The sequence below is a fragment of the Rhinopithecus roxellana genome, chromosome 17 (genome assembly GCF_007565055.1).
Source record: "Rhinopithecus roxellana isolate Shanxi Qingling chromosome 17, ASM756505v1, whole genome shotgun sequence".
NCBI lineage: Eukaryota > Metazoa > Chordata > Mammalia > Primates > Cercopithecidae > Rhinopithecus > Rhinopithecus roxellana.
Window position 1 is genome coordinate 69,484,319 of NC_044565.1, and position 20,610 is coordinate 69,504,928.

The 20,610-nt window shown below is 43.8% G+C and overlaps 1 protein-coding gene across 1 annotated transcript in view; it reads left to right on the top strand.

Moving 5' to 3' along the window:
* Window positions 1-16,353, top strand: part of GCKR (glucokinase regulator) — a 28,870-nt gene extending 12,517 nt beyond the window's left edge. Inside the window, 3 exon segments of the mRNA XM_010371214.2 lie at window positions 11,366-11,515; window positions 15,007-15,141; window positions 15,940-16,353. Of these exon segments, the coding sequence (XP_010369516.1) occupies window positions 11,366-11,515; window positions 15,007-15,141; window positions 15,940-16,110 (456 nt within the window). The 3' untranslated portion in view covers window positions 16,111-16,353.
* Window positions 16,354-20,610: the final 4,257 nt, after the last annotated feature.

Sequence of the window (20,610 nt, forward strand, 5' to 3'; positions counted from 1 at the left end):
CATCATCATTATTCAAAAGCTTTTACAGCACCTTTTATTTTTTATTTTTTGCAAGTTTGCTATGCTGAATTCATTGCAGATAACTTTACGTGCATATAGTCCCTGCTTGCCAATGAATTATAATCCAGCACAAGTACTGATAATAATTACAGAAATAATAATCAGTGTGTGTACTCTTTGCAATTTAGAGCTTTGTGTGGGCTTTGGGAACTCTGGATGCCAGTCTAGCTCTGCTGTGTGGCCCAAGAAAGCAAGCAATTTTGCATCTCTGGTTCTCCGTTTTCTCATACACCACCTGCCCACCCTCCATGGGCAGAATCAGGGCCCTGAAGTATTGCTCTGGAGAGATGTGGTCTCTTATTCGTTATTCAAACCACGTCTGTCAGGAAGTTTCCTGGTTTGACCAGACACAGCTGAAACACTGACTTACCTGGACTTAGAGCTCTTATAATAAGAAGAGGAAGTTTCTCTGCCCCTGAACAGGGAATCCACTCTCCTTCCAGTTTCGTTTCGTTTCGTTTTCTTTTCTTTTCTTTCTCTCTCTCTTTCTCTCCCTCCCTCCCTCCCTCCCTCCCTCCCTCCCTCCCTCCCTCCTCCTTCCTTCCTTCCTTCCTTCCTTCCCTCCTTTCTTTTCTTTTCTTTTCCTTTTTTTTTTTTTGACAAGGTTTCACTCTTTGGCCTAGGCTAGAGTGCAGTGGTGCCATCTCAGTTCACTGCAACCTCCGCCTCCCCTACTCAACTGATCCTCCCACCTCAGCTTCTGAAGTAGGTAGGACCACAGGCACTCACCACCATGACTGGCTAATTTTTGTATTTTTTGTAGAGACAGGGTTTCTCCACGTTGCCCAGGCTGGTTGCCAACTCCTAGACTCAAGTGATCCACCCGCCTTGGCCTCCCAAAGTGCTGGGATTACAGGCATGAGCCACCACGCCTAGCCAAAACACTGTATTTTTAAAGAAAAATGTTCATTTTAATAGCAATACATTTTTTGTAGTAAAAACATTACAAATTACAGAAATGCAAAAAGGAAAAATTCACTCCAAATCCACCATCTTCAAAAAAAAAAAAAAAGACTCTGACAGATTTTGGAGGATGTCCTTCTAAATTTCTATTATATGCATATATAAATATATTTGTACAAAAGTAAGACCATACTTGATATGCTGTTTTAAAGTTGCTTTTTTTCATTTAAAATTACGAACATCTTTCTGTACTAACAGATCACTATCATTGTCAAAAATTATTATTATTATTATGTTTTTTATCATGCCAGGACATGTTCTCATCTGATAGATCACTGCTATTATTTTTAATGTCAGTGTAATATTCCACTGTATGGATGTACCATAAATTGTTCACTCTAACTCCAATTATTAGACACAGAGACAGCTTCAATATTATGGTTTTTATTAAAGTGCTGCACTGAACATCCTTATACACACATTTTTTGGGAATTTGACTATTTCACCAGGATAAACCTCAAAAGCGAAATCATTGGGTCAAAGGGGATGTAAAATTTTGGCGCTTTTTGATGCATATAGTCAAATTGCCCTCCAAAGAGGTTTATAAATAAAGCATGAAGTTGCTTGTTCCCTTACACCCTTATAAATACTGGGTAGCATCCTTATAAAAAATCTTTGCGGCGGGCGCGGTGGCTCACGCCTGTAATCCCAGCACTTTGGGAGGCCAAGGCGGGCGGATCACGAGGTCGGGAGATCGAGGCCATCCTGGCTAACACGGTGAAACCCCGTCTCTATTAAACAAAATACAAAAAATTAGCCGGGCGTGGTGGTGGGCGCCTGCAGTCCCGGCTACTGGGGAGGCTGAGGCAGGAGAATGGCGTGAACCCGGGAGGCGGAGCTTGCAGTGAGCTGAGATCGCGCCACTGCACTCCAGCCTGGGCGACAGAGTGAGACTCCGTCTCAAAATTTTTTTGCTAATTAGCAAAGCAACAAAAGGGCATTTCAGTGTTGTTTTAATTTATATTTCTTTCTTTTTTTTTTTTTTTGAGATGGAGTCTTGCTCTGTCGCCCAGGCTGGAGTGCAGTGGCCGATCTCAGCTCACTGCAAGCTCCGCCTCCCAGGTTCACGCCATTCTCCTGCCTCAGCCTCCTATGTAGCTGGGATACAGGCGCCCGCCACCACGCCTGGCTACTTTTTTGTATTTTTAGTAGAGATGGAGTTTCACCGTGTTAGCCAGGATGGTCTCAATCTCCTGACTTCGTGATCCACCCACCTCGGCCTCCCAAAGTGCTGGGATTAGGGGCGTGAGCCACTGTGCCCAGCCCATATTTCTTTAATCATTGTGTAGGTGGACTACTTAAAAATATATATTGGTCATTTGATACATTTTTTTTTGTCTTTCATGTGCTGCTTCTTGTCTTTTGGGTCTATTTACCCATTCTTTCTTTGGGGGGTATTTTTTTTTCTTATTATTTGTAAGAAGGGGTGTGTATAGCAAAAACAGTAGTCCTTTTTTTCTGTTCTATATTTTCCCCAGCTTATTATTTTATTTTATTTTTGTGTTTTTTATGTAGAGACATTTTATTTAAAATTTTACGTAGTCAAATCTATCAATCTTTTCCTTTGTGTTTTTTGGCTTTTGGTTGATGTTGGTTTTATTTATTTGTTTATTTATTTTTGAGACAGAATCTTGCTCTGTGGCCCAGGCTGGAGTGCAGTGGTGTGATCTTGGCTCACCGCAACCTCTGCCTCCCGGGTTCAAGTGATTCTCCTGCCTCAGCCTCCTGAGTAGCTGGGATTACAGGCACACGCCTCTACGCCCTGCTAATTTTTGTATTTTTTGTAGAGACAGGGTTTCACTGTGTTGGCTGGGCTGGTCTCGAACTTCTGACCTCATGTAATACGACTGCCTTGGCCTCCCAAAGTGCTGGGATTATAGGAGTGAGCCACTGCACTCAGCCTGGTTTTATCTTTCTAAACGAATTGGAATTGTTTGAAATAAAGAGGCTTTATTTGGGCTGGTCAATCTTTAGCAATAGAAATATTTTTTACCAGACGCCATGGCTCACACCTGTAATCCCAGCACTTTGGGATGCCAAGGCGGGCGGATCACCTGAGGTCAAGAGTTCGAGACCAGCCCGGCCAACATGGTGAAACCCTGTCTCTACTAAAAATACAAAAAAATTACCTGATTATGGTGGTGGGTGCCTGTAATCCCAGCTAGTTGGGAGGCTGAGGCAGGAGAAGTGGAGGTTGCAGTGAGCTGAGAACGCACCATTGCACCCCAGCCTGGGCAACAAGAGTGAAACTCTGTCTCAAAATAAATAAATAAATAAATAAAATAAAATTTAAAAAAAGAAGTATTTTTGATGTAAACTGTTCCTACGCTTTTATTTTGTTTTGTTTTCTTTTTTGCCCTCCAAAGTGACAATGCATACAGTTTTATTTTTGATAAAAATCAAACCTACAGAAAAATACAAAAATGGTACAACAAACACCCATATACTTTTCCCTAGATTCATCAGTTATTAACATTTTGCCATATTTGCTTCATCTCTTTCTTTTCCCCTGAACTATATGAAGGATAATTGAAGCCGGGTATGGTGGCTCACGCCTGTAATCCCAGCACTTTGGGAGGCCGAGGTGGGTGGATCACAAGGTCAAGAGTTCAAGATCAGCCTGGCCAACATGGTGAAACCCATCTCTACTAAAAATACAAAAATTAGCCGGGCATGGTGGCACATGCTTATAGTCCCAGACACTCGGGAGGCTAAGGCAGGAGGATCACCTGAACCTGAGAGGTGGAGGTTGCAGTGAGCTGAGATCGTGCCACTGCACTCCAGCCTGGGTGACAGAGTGAGACTCCATCTCAAAAAAAAAAAAAGAAGATAATTGGAGATACCACGAGGTGTCATACTAATTACTCTGACATATGTCCTCTGAGAACAAGGGCATTCAACTACATAATTACAATATAATTTTCCACTCAGGAAAACGATAATTAATATAATACTATTATCTATTATCTAGACCATATTCAAATTTCCCCAGATGTTCCTGTATTGTTTTTATTTCCCAGATCTAGGATCCAATCAAGGATAATGCACTGCATTCCGTTATTACGTCTTTTTGGTTTTCCTTTATTCCATTATTTCCTCTATTCCTTTATTCTCAGTTGTTTTTTTCCTCTTTGATGACATTGATATCTTAGAAGTCCAGATCAATTATTTTCCAGAATATGCCTCACTTTGGATTTGCCTGATTGTTCCTTCATTATATTCAGGTTAAATTTTTGGTAGGAGTACTGCATAGGGGAAGTTGCATCCTTATCAGTTATCACATCAGGAGGCACCTGATGTCAGTTTGCCCCTTTATTGGTGATGCTATAGTCGATCGTTTAGCTAGGATGGTGTCTGTTAGATTTCTCTGTATCCTATTCCTAGCAATCTTTCACCCAATGGTTTTAGCATCCACTGATGATTCTTGGTTGAATTAATTATTACTATGGTAAGTTTTTAAATGGTGATTTTCTTTTTTTTTTTTTTTTTTTTTTTTTTTTTGAGACGGAGTCTCGCTCTGTCGCCCAGGCTGGAGTGCAGTGGCCGGATCTCAGCTCACTGCAAGCTCCGCCTCCCGGGTTCCCGCCATTCTCCTGCCTCAGCCTCCGGAGTAGCTGGGACTACAGGCGCCCGCCACCACGCCCGGCTAGTTTTTTGTATTTTTTTAGTAGAGACGGGGTTTCACCGTATTAGCCAGGATGGTCTCGATCTCCTGACCTCGTGATCCGCCCGTCTCGGCCTCCCAAAGTGCTGGGATTACAGGCTTGAGCCACTGCGCCCGGCCGTAAATGGTGATTTTCTATTTCTATCCCTTCCATCTATATTTAGTAGTTGGCATTCTTCTGTAAAGAAAATCTCTCTCATCCAGGTGTGGTGGCTCACATCTGTAATCCCAGCACTTTGGGAGGCCAAGGCAGGCGGATCACTTGAGGCCAGGAGTTTGAGACCAGCCTGGCCAACATAACAAAACCTCGTCTCTACTAAAATACAAAAATTAGCCGGGTGTGGTGGTGTGCACCTGTAGTCCCAGATACTCGGGACACTGGGTCAGGAGAATTGTTTGAACCACAAGGCAGAGGTTGCAGCGAGCCAAGATTGTGCCATCGCACTCCAGCCTGGGTGACGGAGTGAGACTCCATCTCAAAAAAAAGAAAGAAAATCTTTTTCTTCTCTCCCCATCCTATCTACCCTATCTATCTTTGTTTTTTCAGTGTCAATATGGACTCACAAATTTTTTGTTGTTGTTAAATGTGTTTTAATCCATTCTTATTGTTATTCATTATTTATTTTAATGCTCAAAATGAGAGCTCACTCAAGCTAGTTCCTGTGTCCTTGTGACATATCCACATTAGTATTTGAACACTCTTTGTTGTGTTTCTTTTTGCAAAATAATAATAATAACCTTCTTATGCAAAAAGTAGCATCTTTTTTACATCTTGCATTTTTTGCTTAAGATATTTTGAAAAGGCCGGGTGCGGTGGCTCAAGCCTGTAATCCCAGTACTTTGGGAGGCCGAGACGGGTGGATCACGAGGTCAGGAGATCGAGACCATCCTGGCTAACACGGTGAAACCCCGTCTCTACTAAAAAATACAAAAAAACTAGCCGGGCGAGGTGGCGGGCGCCTGTATCCCAGCTACATAGGAGGCTGAGGCAGGAGAATGGCGTGAACCTGGGAGGCGGAGCTTGCAGTGAGCTGAGATCGGCCACTGCACTCCAGCCTGGGCGACAGAGCAAGACTCCGTCTCAAAAAAAAAAAAAAAAAAAAAAAGATATTTTGAAAATCACTGCAGTGGAGTTTATAGATCTCTTCATCATTACTTATTTGCATTTGTGTGTGTGTGTGTGTGTGTGTGTGTGTGTGTGTAACAATAGTTTGCCCTGTCAATCTCCTAAGCGGGAACACAAAGCCGCCGATCCAGATTCACCTATACTTTCCCTGGTCCAGCCGTGGAGTCAGTCATTTTTCTGAGGAGCCCTGGTTCTTGTTAGTGGGTTCTAGTATTTAGAAACCCAAATGCTAGGTATGTTCACTGCTACTGGTGTGTCTTTGCCTCTAAGCCGTATCAGTAGAAAGAATAAGGGTGTGCATGTGTGTGTGTTTATGTATATATGCATGCATACATACACACATATGCATATGTAGATTTGTTTACATACAGATGAATGTGTATGCGTATATATATACACACATACATCTATATATACATCTATATATACTATATATATACTATATATATATATTCCCATTCTTCTTCCTCTTTCCCTTAGTGATCATGTTGATTTCCAGCATCATCAATATATCTGCTGTCTCATTCCATTTCCATTCATGCCTGTAGGGAATTAGTTAATTAGTTACTGGCTTATCCTCCTATGTTTCGTTTTGGAAAAAAAGTCTGTGTACATATATATATAGTTTGCACTTCCTATACAAAAGGCGGTATACTATACTCTTTTGTGCTTTAAGAAGATATTCTGAAAATCACTCCATATTGGCTCATAGAGCTCTTCCTCATTAGTTTTTACCTTTGTGTGTTTCCACATATGCAATAGTTTACTCAGGCAATCTCCTATGTAGGACATTTAGGTTTCCTATATTTTGCTATTATCAATCACGATATAATGAATGTACATGTATTTTTGTATTGTCAGAAGTGTATCTTAGGCGTAAATTCCTAGAAGTATTAGAGCTGGGTCAAAGGTTGCATACATATGCCGTTTTGTTAGATATTGCAAAATTTCCTTCTACAGGGTTTACTATTTTGCTTTCCATACCAGCAAAATACAAGAGTGCTGCTCTCCTACTGCCTCTTGGAGAGTTTCGAGAAGCTTTTGGATTTTATCAATCTGATAGATTAGAAATGCCACTTCTGTGTAGTTTTCATTTATTTATTATTATTTTAATACTATTATTATTATTATTTGAGATGGAGTTTTGCTCTGTCACCCAGGCTGGAGTGCAGTGGTATGATCTCAGCTCACTGCAACCTCTGCCTCCTAGGTTCAAGCAGTTCTCCTTCTTCAGCCTCCCGAGTAGCTGGGAGCACCATGCCCAGTTAATTTTTGCATTTATAGTGGAGACACGGTTTCACCATGTTGGCCAGGCTGACCTCAGGTGATCTGCCCGTGTCGGCCTCCCAAAGTGCTGAGATTACAAGCGTAAGCTACTATGCCCAGCCTTATTTTATTATTTTTTTGGGACAGGGTCTCATTCTGTTAACCAGGCTGGAGTGCCATGGTATGATCATAGCTCACTGCAGCCTCGATTTCCTGGGCTCTGGGGTGATCCTCCCACCTCAGCCTCTGGAGTAGCTGGACTACAGGCGCTTGCCACCACACCCAGCTAATTTTGTTTCACCATGTTGGCCAGGGGTTTCACCATGTTGGCCAGGCTGGTCTTGAACTCCTGACCTCAAGTGATCCACCCACCTCTGCCTCCCAAAGCGCTGGGATTGTAGGCGTGGTCCAGAAAGCTTTTTCTAACACCTATTTTAGTAAAGGAATTTCATCCATGTTTTCTGCTAGTAAAGATGGTTTCTTTTTTTCTTTTTAAAACACTTAGATCTTTAATTTATTAGGAGTTTATTCTTGTGTATGGGGTAAGACATGAATCCAATTATATATTTTTCTAAGTGATTATTGAATTGTCCATATATATGTATATATTTTTTATTTTTTTGAGACAGAATCTCACTCTGCCACCCAGGCTGGAGTGCAGTGATGTGATCAGATTTCACAGCAACCTCAAACTCCTGGGCTGAAGCAATCATGTCACCTCAGCCTCCCAAGTAGCTGGGACTACACACACACCACCATGCCTGGCTAATTAAACAATTTTTTTTTTTTTTTTTGTAGAGACAGGATTTTGCTGTGTTGTACAGGCTGGTCTCAAATCCCTGGCCTCAAGCAATCATCCTGCCCCGGCCTCCCAAAGAGCTGGGATTACAGGGGTGAGCCACCATGCCTGGCTCCAATATAATTTTTTTAAGTTCATCTTTCCCTGAGTGATTTAGGATGCTACCTGTGTCACATACTCAATTTCTATGTGCATTGGTCTATTTATGGACTTTCTATTCTGTTTCACTGGTTTGTCTACTGATGTGCTGGTACCATATGTTTTAATTATAGAGGTGTTATGGTGTGTTTAGTGCCAATAGGGTTTGTTCTTCATTCTTCTTCTTCTTCTTTTTTTTTTTTTTTTTTTTTTTTTGAGATGGAGTCTCATTCTGTTGCCCAAGTTGTTGTTCAGTGGCATGATCTTGGCTCACTGCAACCTCCACTTCCCAGATTCAAGTGATTATCTTGCCTCAGTCTCCCAAGTAGCTGGGATTACAGGCAGATGCCAGCACGCCAGGCAAATTTTCTTTTGTGTATTTTGTAGAGATCAGGTTTCATCCTGTTGGCCAGGCTGGTCTTGAACTCCTGACCTCAAGTGATCTGCTCACCTCAGCCTCCCAAAGTGCTGGGATTATAGGCGTGAGCCACCACGCCCAGCCTATTTTTCTTTTTAAGGATTTTCCTGGCTATAACCAGGCTGATTTTTCCATGTGTACTTTAAAATGAACGTGTCTCACTCCAAATTATATACAATTTAAAATATTTTTGTGTTAATGGTGTTCATGTTAGTGGTATAAATGGTTAGTGGTATAATCCAGATCTAACTGACCTTTCTTTTTTTTTTTTTTTTTTTTTTTTTGAGACGGAGTCTCGCTCTGCCGCCCAGGCTGGAGTGCAGTGGCCGGATCTCAGCTCACTGCAAGCTCCGCCTCCCAGGTTTACGCCATTCTCCTGCCTCAGCCTCCCCAGTAGCTGGGACTACAGGAGCCCGCCACCTCGCCCGGCTAGTTTTTTTTTTGTATGTTTTAGTAGAGACGGGGTTTCACCATGTTAGCCAGGATGGTCTCGATCTCCTGACCTCGTGATCCGCCTGTCTCGGCCTCCCAAAGTGCTGGGATTACAGGCTTGAGCCACCGCGCCCGGCCCTAACTGACCTTTCTCCCAAAGTGCAGTCTGACACACACCCTATAGCATCAGTACTTTATACTTACTGGCCAGTTTCATGCTGAAATTAGTCAGATATCTGTTCTTACACTTAGTGTCCTGGTCATTCATTTGTTAAAATGTTTTCAATATACCCTCTTTCAGGGTTTTGTGTGAACAGCTATTTCTAGAATTCCAGAATAAAGAGGTAAAAGTAGCAGTAGACTGTTTCCTCAGCCTGGCTAGGACCACATGTATTAGTACTTTTTTTTTTTTTTTTTTGATGATATAGAGTCTCAGTCTGTCATCAGGCTGGAGTGCAGTGGTGCGATCTCAGCTCACTGCAACCTCTGCCTCCTGGGTTGAAGCGATTCTCCTGCCTCAGCCTCCTGAGTAGCTCTGACTTACAGGTGCTTGCTACCATACCCGGCTAATTTTTGTATTTTTAGTAGAGATGGGATTTCACCATGTTAGCCAGGATGGTCTCAGTCTCCTGACCTCATGATCCGCCCACCTTGGCCAGTACATTTTCATACTGCTCTAAAGAACTGCCTGAGACTTGGCCGGGCGCGGTGGCTCAAGCCTGTAATCCCAGCACTTTGGGAGGCCGAGACGGGCGGATCACGAGGTCAGGAGATTGAGACCATCCTGGCTAACACGGTGAAACCCCGTCTCTACTAAAAAAAATACAAAAAACTAGCCGGGCGAGGTAGCGGGCGCCTGTAGTCCCAGCTACTCAGGAGGCTGAAGCAGGAGAATGGCGTAAACCCGGGAGGCGGAGCTTGCAGTGAGCTGAGATCTGGCCACTGCACTCCAGCCTGGGCAACAGAGCCAGACTCTGTCTCAAAAAAAAAAAAAAAAAAAAAAAAAAAAAGAACTGCCTGAGACTGGGTGATTTATAAAGGAAAGAGGTTTAATTGATCAACATTTCAGTATGGCTGGGGAGGCCTCAGGAAACTTACAATCGTGGTGGAAGGTAAAGGGGAAGCAAGGCATCTTCTTCCCAAGGTGGCAGAAAGAAGTGCCAAATGAAAGGGGAAGAGCCCCTTATAAAACCATCAGATCTCATGAGAACTCACTATCCCAAGAATAGCATGGGGGAACCCCCCCGCCACCATGATTCGATTACCTCCCCCTGGTCTCTCCCTTGACACATGGGGACTGCGGGGATTACAATTCAAGATGAGATTTGGGTGAGGACACAAAGTTGCCTAACCATATCACCAATTAATTAATCCCCTCAACACATTTACTGGGCCCCAGTTTCCCTGCTAATGTGTCAATAGGTGTTATTGTGCCCCAAAGTGGACAGAATATAAGGGCCAAAAACAAGTGGCAGTTTTATACTTGCGATACCACATGTTTGTACAACTTTTTAGTTTTCGACATGCCCTCACATAGGTTCTCTCATTCATCCAGGAGATATTTGCGACAAAGTAGGAAATGCCCTCATCATTGAATCAGAAGACCTGGATTTAGGTCGTCATTCTGCATCTCGTTATCATATGAGCTTCTCCAAGTTAATTCACTTCTGACCTCTAGTTGCCCCACATATAAAAATGAGGATAGATAAACTTATTGTATAGGGTTGTTAAAAAAATTAAATAGAATTCATTTTTCAACAAACATTTTTTTTCCCCTGAGACACAGTCTCACTCTGTTGCCCAGACTGGAGTGCAGTGGCACAATCTAAGCTCACTGCAACCTCCACCTCCCGGATTCAAGTGATTCTTGTGCCTCAGCCCCCTGACTAGCTGGTATTACAGGTGTATGCCACCACTCCCAGCTAATTTTTATGTTTTTAGTAGAGACAGCGTTTCATCGTGTTGGCTAGGTTTGTCAAGAACTCCTGACTTCAGGTGATCTGCCCACCTTGGCCTCCCAAAGTGGTGGGATTACAGGAGTGAGCCACTGTGCCTGGCCTTAACAAACATATTGATCAGCAAACATGTCAGTCATGGTCTAAAAAACTGGGGCCTTGGAGCAGAGTAAGTTACCATCTCTGCCCTCTCAAGAAGCCTGTGGTTTAGTGGAATGAATCCCACTCCTGTTGTCTGATACCCAGGGAGAAAAAGGAACGATTCAGCAGGATCAAAATCCTAATGTGGAAGGACTCAGAGAACATGTCTGTCTACCTAGGGGTCAAAAACACAAATGGGTGAAGCTACCAGGTTTGCCTGAGACAGTCCTGGTTTACATCTACTGCCCTGACATTTAAACCCTGGGCTGCTCAAACAAATCATGTCTGCATTTTGGTCCCTGGTTCTTGACAGTTGGTTTCCCATCTGATAACAGGGCCCTGTTCACTCTGCTGCTCTTCTGTCCTCTAATTTTTGACACCCCCGTGTGTCTACCCTTTTCAGAAGTTCCAGCGTGAGCTAAGCACCAAATGGGTACTGAATACAGTGAGTACAGGTGCTCATGTGCTTCTTGGGAAGATCCTACAAAACCACATGTTGGACCTTCGAATTAGCAACTCCAAGCTCTTCTGGCGGGCACTGGCCATGCTGCAGGTAGGGATATGATGGGGCAGGGCTGGGTGGGGCCTGGCCTCAATGCTTAGGCTGTCAGAGGAGGGCATTTTGCAGAGGTATGGAAATGTGTAAGAGTACAGGCTGCCTTTTCTATGTGCTTCTGCTCCTCCGATTAGGTGCATCTTCCCCTTAAGGAGTGTGTGAGCACACTTGGGTGTGTTTGTGAAATTGTAATTATTAGGCAAGACTGTTTCAGTGACAAATGTGATGGAAAATGAGTTTATACTGGTTTAAGCTAAACAAAGAAAATGACAACTGATATAACTGAACAATCTTAGGGCAGCTAAACCTAATGTGTTCCAGAACTTTCCACCCTTAACTCTGCTTCTTTCCTCTGTGTTGCTCTCATTCTTTTTTTTTTTTTTTTTTTTTTTTGAGATGGGGTCTTGCGTTATCGCCCAGGCTGGAGTACAGCAGTGCTATTTCAGCTCAGCACAACCTCCGCCTCTGAGGTTCCAGTGATTCTCCTGCCTCAGTCTCCTGAGTATCTGGGATTATAGGCACCCACCACCATGCCCAGCTAATTTTGTATTTTTTAGCAGAGACAGGGTTTTGCCATGTTGGCCAGGCTGGTCTGGAACTCCTGACCTCAGGTGATCCACCCGCCTTAGCCTCCCTAAGTGCTGGGATTACAGGCGTAAGTCACTGCGCCCAGTCGTTGTTCTCATTCTTAGGCAAGTTTTCTCCATTAGGTGGCAAACTGGCCAGCAGTAGTGCCAGCTTGACAACTTACTTGGCAATACTAGTGGGCAAAGAACTTGCCTGTCCTGTGGTTCTTGCAAATGCCTGGTTGGAAGCTCTTGCTTGGGACACATGCATGTCCCTGAAGCAATCACTGTTTTCCAGGGCAAGGGGTGCTCTGCCCAGTCTGGTTCATGTGCTCTCCCTTCAGGATGGTGGTGGAAAAAGGGCTGGGAGGTGAGCCTCGATCCAACCTCATTACCTGAGCATGGGGGAGTGATAGATCCTCAGAGGAAAACCAAGGTGCTGATACCAGAAGGAGGAGTGGATGCTGAGCAGACAGCACAACAGATGGTCATGAAAATGGGGTCGCCAGATTCAGCAAATAAAAATACAGGACGCCCAGTTAAATTTGAATTTCAGATAAATATGGAATAATTTTTTCATTAAGTATGCTCTATGCAATATTTGAGTTTTTAAATTTTTTTCATTATATATTTGGATGTCCTGTATTTTTGTTCACAAAATCTGGCAACCCTATGTGAAAGGAATCAATCGATGAACATTTAGTGAGCACCCACCAGGTCCCCAAAATAAACTGTGGTCCTTACTGAAGTCCAGTGGAGGTACAAAGAAGGTGGGGGTCAGTATGCATTATAGCAAAAAGAAGGCCTCATGGAAGAGATGGTATTTGAGCTAGGCCTGCTGGTTATGGCTTGGACAGATGGACAGAAGGGCATTCCTGTTAGGTCATTCACCAAGTCCCAGAAAGGGGACTGGGCATGATATGTGAGGGACACAGGTCTGACCAGAGTGGCGAGTCACTTTAGAGCACAGTGAGGGATTGTGAAGAAGTAGGAAGGGGAGGGATATGGAAGGTTAAAGTCAGGCAGGAATTTGGACTTGCCAAATGCTGCTAGACCTGTGCTGTCCAAAACACTGGCCATTAGTCACATGTGGCTACTGAGCACTTAAAATGTGGCTAGTGTGACTAAGAAACTGAATTTTTAATTTTATGTAAAAACCAAAGCTGTATAATTTTTAAATTAAATGTAACTTTAATGTACATTTCGCTTTTTAGCGTTGCAAATCTAGCACCCAAATTGAGGTGGGCTGGCTGGGCATGGTGGCTTATGCTGTAATCCCAGCATTCTGGAAGGCCAAAGCGGGCAGATCACTTGAGGTCAGGAGTTCGAGACCAGCTATCTCTACTAAAAAAAAAAAAAAAAAAAAAGCCGGGCATCTTGGCACAGGCCTATAGTCCTATCTATTAGGGAGGCTGAGGCAGGAGAGTTGCTTGAATCTGGGAGGTGGAGGTTTCAGTGAGCCAAGATAGTGCCACTTCACTCCAGCCTAGGTGGCAGAGTGAGACTCTCTCTCAAAAAAAAAAAAAAAAAAAATCAAAAAGAGTCACAGAAAACCAAATTGAGGTGTGCTCTAATTGTAAAATACACACTGGATTTCAAAATACAAAATATGAATATAGAAAAATATTGCAAAATATCTCACTAATAATGTTTAATATTGTTTACATTGGGTTATATACTGGGTTAAATGAAATATATTATTAAAATTGATTTCAGGCCAGGCATGGTGGCTCATGCCTATAATCCCAGCACTTTGGGAGGACAAGGCAGGCAGATCACAAGGTCAGGAGAAATAGGTGAAATCAATTTTTTTTTTTTTTTTGAGATGTATTCTCGCTCTGTCACCCAGGCTGGAGTGCAGTGGCACGATCTTGGCTCACTGTAACCTCCGCCTCCTGGGTTCAGTTGATTCTCCTGCCTCAGCCTCCTGAGTAGCTGGGATTACAGGCATGCGCCACCATGCGCAGCTAATTTTTTTTTTTTTTTGTATTTTTAATAGAGATGGGGTTTCACCATATTGGCCAGGCTGGTCTCCAACTCCTGACCTTGTGATCCGCCTGCCTCGGCCTCTCGAAGTGCTGGGATTACAGGTGTGAGCTGCCGTGCCCAGCCAATTTCACCTATTTCTTTTTTTAATACATCTACTAAAAACACACGTGTGCTTTGCATTTTTTTTTTTCTTTATTTTTAGTTTTTTAGAGACAGGGTCTCACGCTGTTACCCAAGCTGGAGTGCAGTGCAGTGGCACCACCATGGCTCACTACAGCTCAAACTCCTGAGTTCAAGCAATCCTCCCACCTCAGCCTCCTGAGTAGCTGGGACGATAGGCAGGTGCCACCACACCCCGCTAATTTATTTTATTTTTTGTAGAGATGGGGTCTTGCTATGTTTCCTAGGCTGGTCTCGAACTCCTGGGCTCAAGTGATCCTCCTGTTTTGACCTCCCAAAATGCTGGGATTACAGGTGTGAGCCACCATGCCCAGCCTTGCATTATATTTCTACTGGACAATGCTGAGCTAGACAGAGAGGAAGGTAGTGACAAAATGGAAGCAGTGTTTGCAGATGAACAGTCTCACATTAGTGTGCAAGATGAATGTGGTTATAGAGGAAACTAGAGAGAGGGAGTCCAGATTACCAACCTACGGGATTGGTGTGACATGCATGCAAATTTGACCAATTTGCCATTAATTCTCCAGTTTAACCCAGCCAATCAAGCCCACCACCAACCCCCTTAACCTAGTTTTTCTTTACACCTGGGAATTACGAGTTTAGGATTGCCAACATGGACAAATCATCTACAGCCTCTCCAGCCAGGCTTCGGGATCCCAGCCTCCCACTCTCAGAGTTCCTTCTTCTCCCTTGACTCCATTCTTAGTTCCTCTGGCCGTTAGCCTGACACTGATCCTACCACTTTTTCCTTAGCGGTTCTCTGGACAGTCCAAGGCTCCATGCATCGAGAGCCTCCTCCGAGTGATCCACTTTCCCCAGCCACTGTCAGATGATATTCGGGCTGCTCCCATCTCCTGCCATGTCCAGGTTGCACATGAGAAGGAACAGGTATCCTGCCCACTGCTGGTCATTCAACAAAAAGTTCTTGAGTATTTTCAATGTGCCAAGAAGTTTGTTTGGCACTGGGTTTACAAAGCTCAGTGGCATTCTGCTCACAAGGACCTCCACATTCATGGGGGAGACATGACTTTGACAAGTGGTCCTGGAGGTATGAAAAAGGTACTACAGGGGCACAGAAAAGGAGTCTTCTGTTCTGCCTAGGAAGGGAGTCAGGAAAAAGAGGCAGAAAAGGTATTTGGACTGGGTTTTGAAGGACGAATACGAGTTTTCCTGGTCAAAATGAAGTTTTCTGTCTGCTCTTAATCCACCTTGTTACCACCTTCTAGTCTTCATAACATCCAATTTCCATCTAACCTGGTGGCTCCTGATTCCTATATCAAATGCTTTAACTGCTGCAGGGTTCTGGTTTTTTTTTTTTTTTTTTTTTTTGAGGGGGAGTCTTGCTCTGTCACCCGGGCTGCTGGAGTGCAGTGGCGCGATCTCGGCTCACTGCAACCTCTGCGCTCCCAGGTTCAAGAGATTCTCTTGCTTCATCCTCCCAAATAGCTGGGATTACAGGTGCCAGCCACCAATGCCTGGCTAATTTTTGTATTTTTAGTAGAGACGGGGTATTGCCATATTGGCCAGGCTTGTCTCAAACTCCTGAACTTAAGTGATCTGCCTGTCTCGGCCTCCCAAAGTGCTGGGATTACAGATGTGAGCCACTGTGCCCGACCTTCCCCCGGGGCTCTTTCTCTAATGACCTAATTCCCTCAGGCTTCAGTGCCCGCTGCCTCTTCCTCACAGGTGATCCCCATCGCCTTGCTGAGCCTCCTATTCCGGTGCTCAATTACTGAGGCTCAGGCACACCTGGCTGCAGCTCCTTCTGTCTGTGAGGCTGTCAGGAGTGCTCTTGCTGGGCCAGGTCAGAAGCGCACCGTGGACCCCCTGGAGATCCTAGAGCCTGACGGTCAGTGAACCCGTGTTTCTGGGTGGGTGAAAGGGGCCCCACCCTGCCCACTTCAGCCCAGCTGGCCCAAGGGGACTTGTGCTAGCAGCATATGTGGGAGGAAGAAGTCCCGTTTCCAGGGGCACCAGCAGCCCAGGGTAGGGAGAAAGATTCTCTCCATTTTGGGGGAGAGTTCTTTCTCTTGACCTAGTGGTTTCTACTCTCACCGACTTATTCTGATTTGAGAAATAAAATGAAATGTCTTATTTTGGAAAGTTAACCTTTCAAAGTCAGTAAATCAAATAGTAGATCAGAGGTGGGACAGGATGGGTGGCATGGGTTGGTCTTAACAGCAGATTTGTTCCTTTAATTCTGCCCCCAACTCAATTTCATTGGTCCCTAACACAAGCCTTATACTAACATCCCTGTATTTTCATTACCAACATGCAGCCAGGTGTACATACGTGCACACACACTCCAATCCCACACAGACACACAATGAGAGGTAGGAACTTTTAGATAATTCCAGGGGAAAAGGGAAGAAGTTGTGTACCTAACATAGGAAATCCAGAAAAAGGGCAGTCTTAATCAGACATGACAAGATCTAGAATGAATGCTACATCCACGCATTAGACCATGAAATGAGGGTCACATCCCCTGCCCTGTGTTTGCAAGAGGAACATAAGGAACTCTGGGGGTGCTGAAAGCCCTTGGTGGTGGGACCCAACAAGCACTAGAAACCCCAGGCTGTACATTTTAGACATCAGCTGCCCCATGTTTTGACAAATTAAAGGACCCTCGTTCATCCTAGATTCATGGCAGCTCTTTAGGGCCTGTGATATATGGCCCTGATAGTAGAGAGCTGGTTCCTCCTTGTGCCTGAGAAATATCCAGGTAATAGACACTCAGGAACATTCCTCTAGGGATGAAACTTGCTGGAAAGGTCGCTGGAACTTTTAGGCAGGAGGGTGACTGCAAAGGAGCCAGATTTTGGTTTTATGGGGATAGGGTAATCAACCTTTTTAAGGTGCCCATGGGCCCCTGTGTGCATCTGTGGGCCTGCAGCCTGTATCTGAGCTCTGTTTTCCTGTTCCACATCTTCACACTGATGCCTTGGATCGTCAGTAATCCCCCTTTCCCCAGCCACTACTCTCACGGTGCTTTCTGAGTACCACCCCTTTCATCCTCCACAAACACCTCTCCCAAATTCAAGATAGCTAAAGTTAGGAAAGACTCCTGGAAAGGCCCTCTGCTTCTCTTTACCCACAACTCTCTACCACGTTCTTTCATGGGGTCAGTTCATCTCTGAGCATGGTGTCATGAACAGTGTCAAGTCTGAGAAGATACCTAGCATTCTGGGACCCCAAAGGTCAGAGCACCCCTTGATCCTGTTGATAATGCCAACCTGTACAGTAGCTCCCCTCCCACATTTGAAGGGGCTAGGGCACAGGGTTAGATTTCTTCAAGGCTGGATGCAGAAGAACTCTAGAAGCCCTGAGTTCTTTTAGTTGCCAAGTATGTGGATGGCATGAAAACATCAAGTGAATTCAATTCTTACATAGTTGGACACAATATTCAGGTATTATGGACAAGGTGGAGTACTGTTCAGCCTTGGGGGACATTAGAAGCTAGACACACTCTGGCAGAGACAAAGATGACTAAGATCTGATCCCTCCCCCTTAGAAACTCACAAGCATGTAGCAATTGGAATACAAGACAGAGTTGAAATGGATTAAACAGCAGGGTAAGTACAGAGAGCTGTTGAAATTACAGGGTAGGCCAAGAGTCAAGGAAAGTTTTGGAAGAAAGGAGGCTGGGGTGGGGTAAAGGAACAGCCAAAGAAAACCCAAGAAGGTTTGAAGACTCACAGTGGGAAATGGATCTGATAGCAGAGAATCCGGTCATTGTCAATGGGATTTTTGCTCTAGGCAGAGCTAAACAAGTTCAAAGATTTTTTTAGAACTATTCAGAGACAAATGATAGGGTGACAACTTTTGCGGTTATTTGGAGAAAGTAAACATCTGAGGGCAAAAACAGCAAGAGAGTAATCCATTATTCATACAAGGCAGTAATTATGTAAAAAGTACTAAAGGGCCTGGGCTGAAGACTGGATTAGATTGTGGAAGATGAAGAAAACAATTTCCCAGCACATGTATTTGCTGGATCAAAAGCAAAAGGGGGCCAGGTGTGCCATCCTAGCTACTTGAGAGGCTGAGATGGGAGGATCACTTGAGTCCAGGAGTTCAAGGCCAGGCTGGGCAACATAACAAGACCCTGGCTCTAAAACAGAAAAAAAAACAAGAGGGGATGGGGCAAAAGATACTTGGATATCACACATACTCTAAGCCTGATATTTTTTATGTATATAATGGAACTCATGAACTCGCCTCCAAAATCAGCTAGCTATTCTTTTCATAATTCAGACTGTCTCTCTCTCCTTTTTTTTTTTTTTAAGGAAAGAGTCTCACTATGTTGTCCAGATTGCAGTGCAGTGGTGTGGTCATAGCTCACTGCAGCCTTGAACTCCTTGGCTCAAGCAATCTTCCTGCCTCAGCCTCCCGAGTAGCTAGGACTGCAAATGTGTACCACCACACCCGGCTCAAATTTTTATTTTGTAAAGATGGGGCCTTGCTACATTGCTCAGGCTGGTCTTGATTCCTGGCCTCCAGTGATCTTACTGCCTTAGCCACCCAAAGTGCTGGGATCATATGTGTGAATCACCACACCTGGCCAACATTCATCTGGTCTAACATTCAGATTGTTTTGAGTGTTACACAGCCTGGAGCCAGCTCTTGAATATCAGATAGGCTGTAACATTGAAAGAGGATGTTGGGACCAGGTAGGAGACAGAGGGGTCTCCATTTGGTTTCAGGGATGGGCTCTACAAATACAGCAAAAATGCCTAAGATCCAGTGGAAACTTAGGGTTGGACCCAATTGGACAGGTGGGTCAAATCCTAGGGTTGAGAGGACAGGTACTGTATCTAGGTGATGCAAAATGCTCCCATTCTGGGAGAGAGAAGTGGGTCATTTTTAAGCTAGTGACTGGGGTGCTATGAAAAAGATAAGGAAAAAGTACAAGAAAACAATTCCTGGAGCATCTTGTAGTCACAGAAAGTAAAGAATTGCTCAAAACCTCCACATGGATGAGAATATGTCAAAGGGATACAGTAGCCATTGTGAAAGAGCTGCTAGTGTCTAAAGTGGGAACAATTTGAGCAACAAAATAAATACACAAGCTGGGCATGGTGGTAGGTGACAGTAGTCCCAGCTACTTGGGAAGTGAGGTGGGAGGATCGATTGCGTAAGCCCAGGAGGTCAAGTCTGCAATGAGCTGTGATCATGCCACTGCACTCCAGCCTGGGCGACAGAGTGAGACCCTGCCTCGAATAAATACATAAAATAAAATAACACTTGGTTTAAAAAATACATAAATACACGTGAATTCATACCATTATAAGCAAATGATTGAATAAATAAAGTGTGGGAAAGTACCAATTTTTCCTAAAGAATTCTAAATAATAAACACACACACACACACACACACACTCCTTTAGGAAATGGAGCTTAATCACCCCACACCACCGCTCCTCCAATGTGGGTTAGATTTAGGGGCTCTCTTACCAAAAAACCAGAGTATGGGAAAGGGAATGGATTTTACAGCGGAAAAACCAGGCAAGCAGCATCCTCATCAAGTAATCAAAATGGGCATCACCAGCTGCTCTCACGCACCTCCTGATATGATGTATGAGAAGGGCATGTCACCTCTGTGGTATTCTTCCCCCAAACACATAACCTCAGTCTAAGCATAAAGAAAACGTCACAGTAACCCAACTTGAGGGACATATTACAAAATACCTGTTCATATTACAAAATACCCGAACATTTTCAGTCGTGGAAAACAAGGAAAGACTGAGAAACTGTCATAGACCAGAAGAGGCTTAGGAGGCATGACTCATGTACAGGGTGCTACCCTCGGTTGGATCCTGGAAAGATAAATGACTTTAGTGGCAAAACTGGTGAAATCACATGAAATCTGGAGTTTAGTTAATAGTAAATATACCAACGTTAATCTCATAGTTTTGACAAATATACCAAAGTTATATAAGATGTTAATGTTAGGTGAAACTAGGTGAAGAATATATGGGAATTTGCTGTACTATCATTGTAACTTTTCTGTAAACCTGAAATTTTTCGAAAACAAAAAAGTTTATTCAAAAAATAAACTGAAAGCCTTTCCTCTTAGATCTGGAACATGACAAAGATCCCCCCTTTCACTACTGTTATTCAACATAGTACTGGAAGTCCTAGCTAGAGCAATGAGACAAGAGAAAGAAATAAAGGGTATCCAAATTGGAAAGGAAGAAGTCAAGTTATCCTTATTTGAAGATGATGTGATTTTTTTATTTATTTATTTTATTATTATTATTGTTTTTGAGACACAGTCTTGCTCTGTCGCCCAGGCTGAGGTGCAGTGGCACAATCTCGGCTCACTGCAACCTCCGCCTCCCGGGTCCAATTGATTCTCCT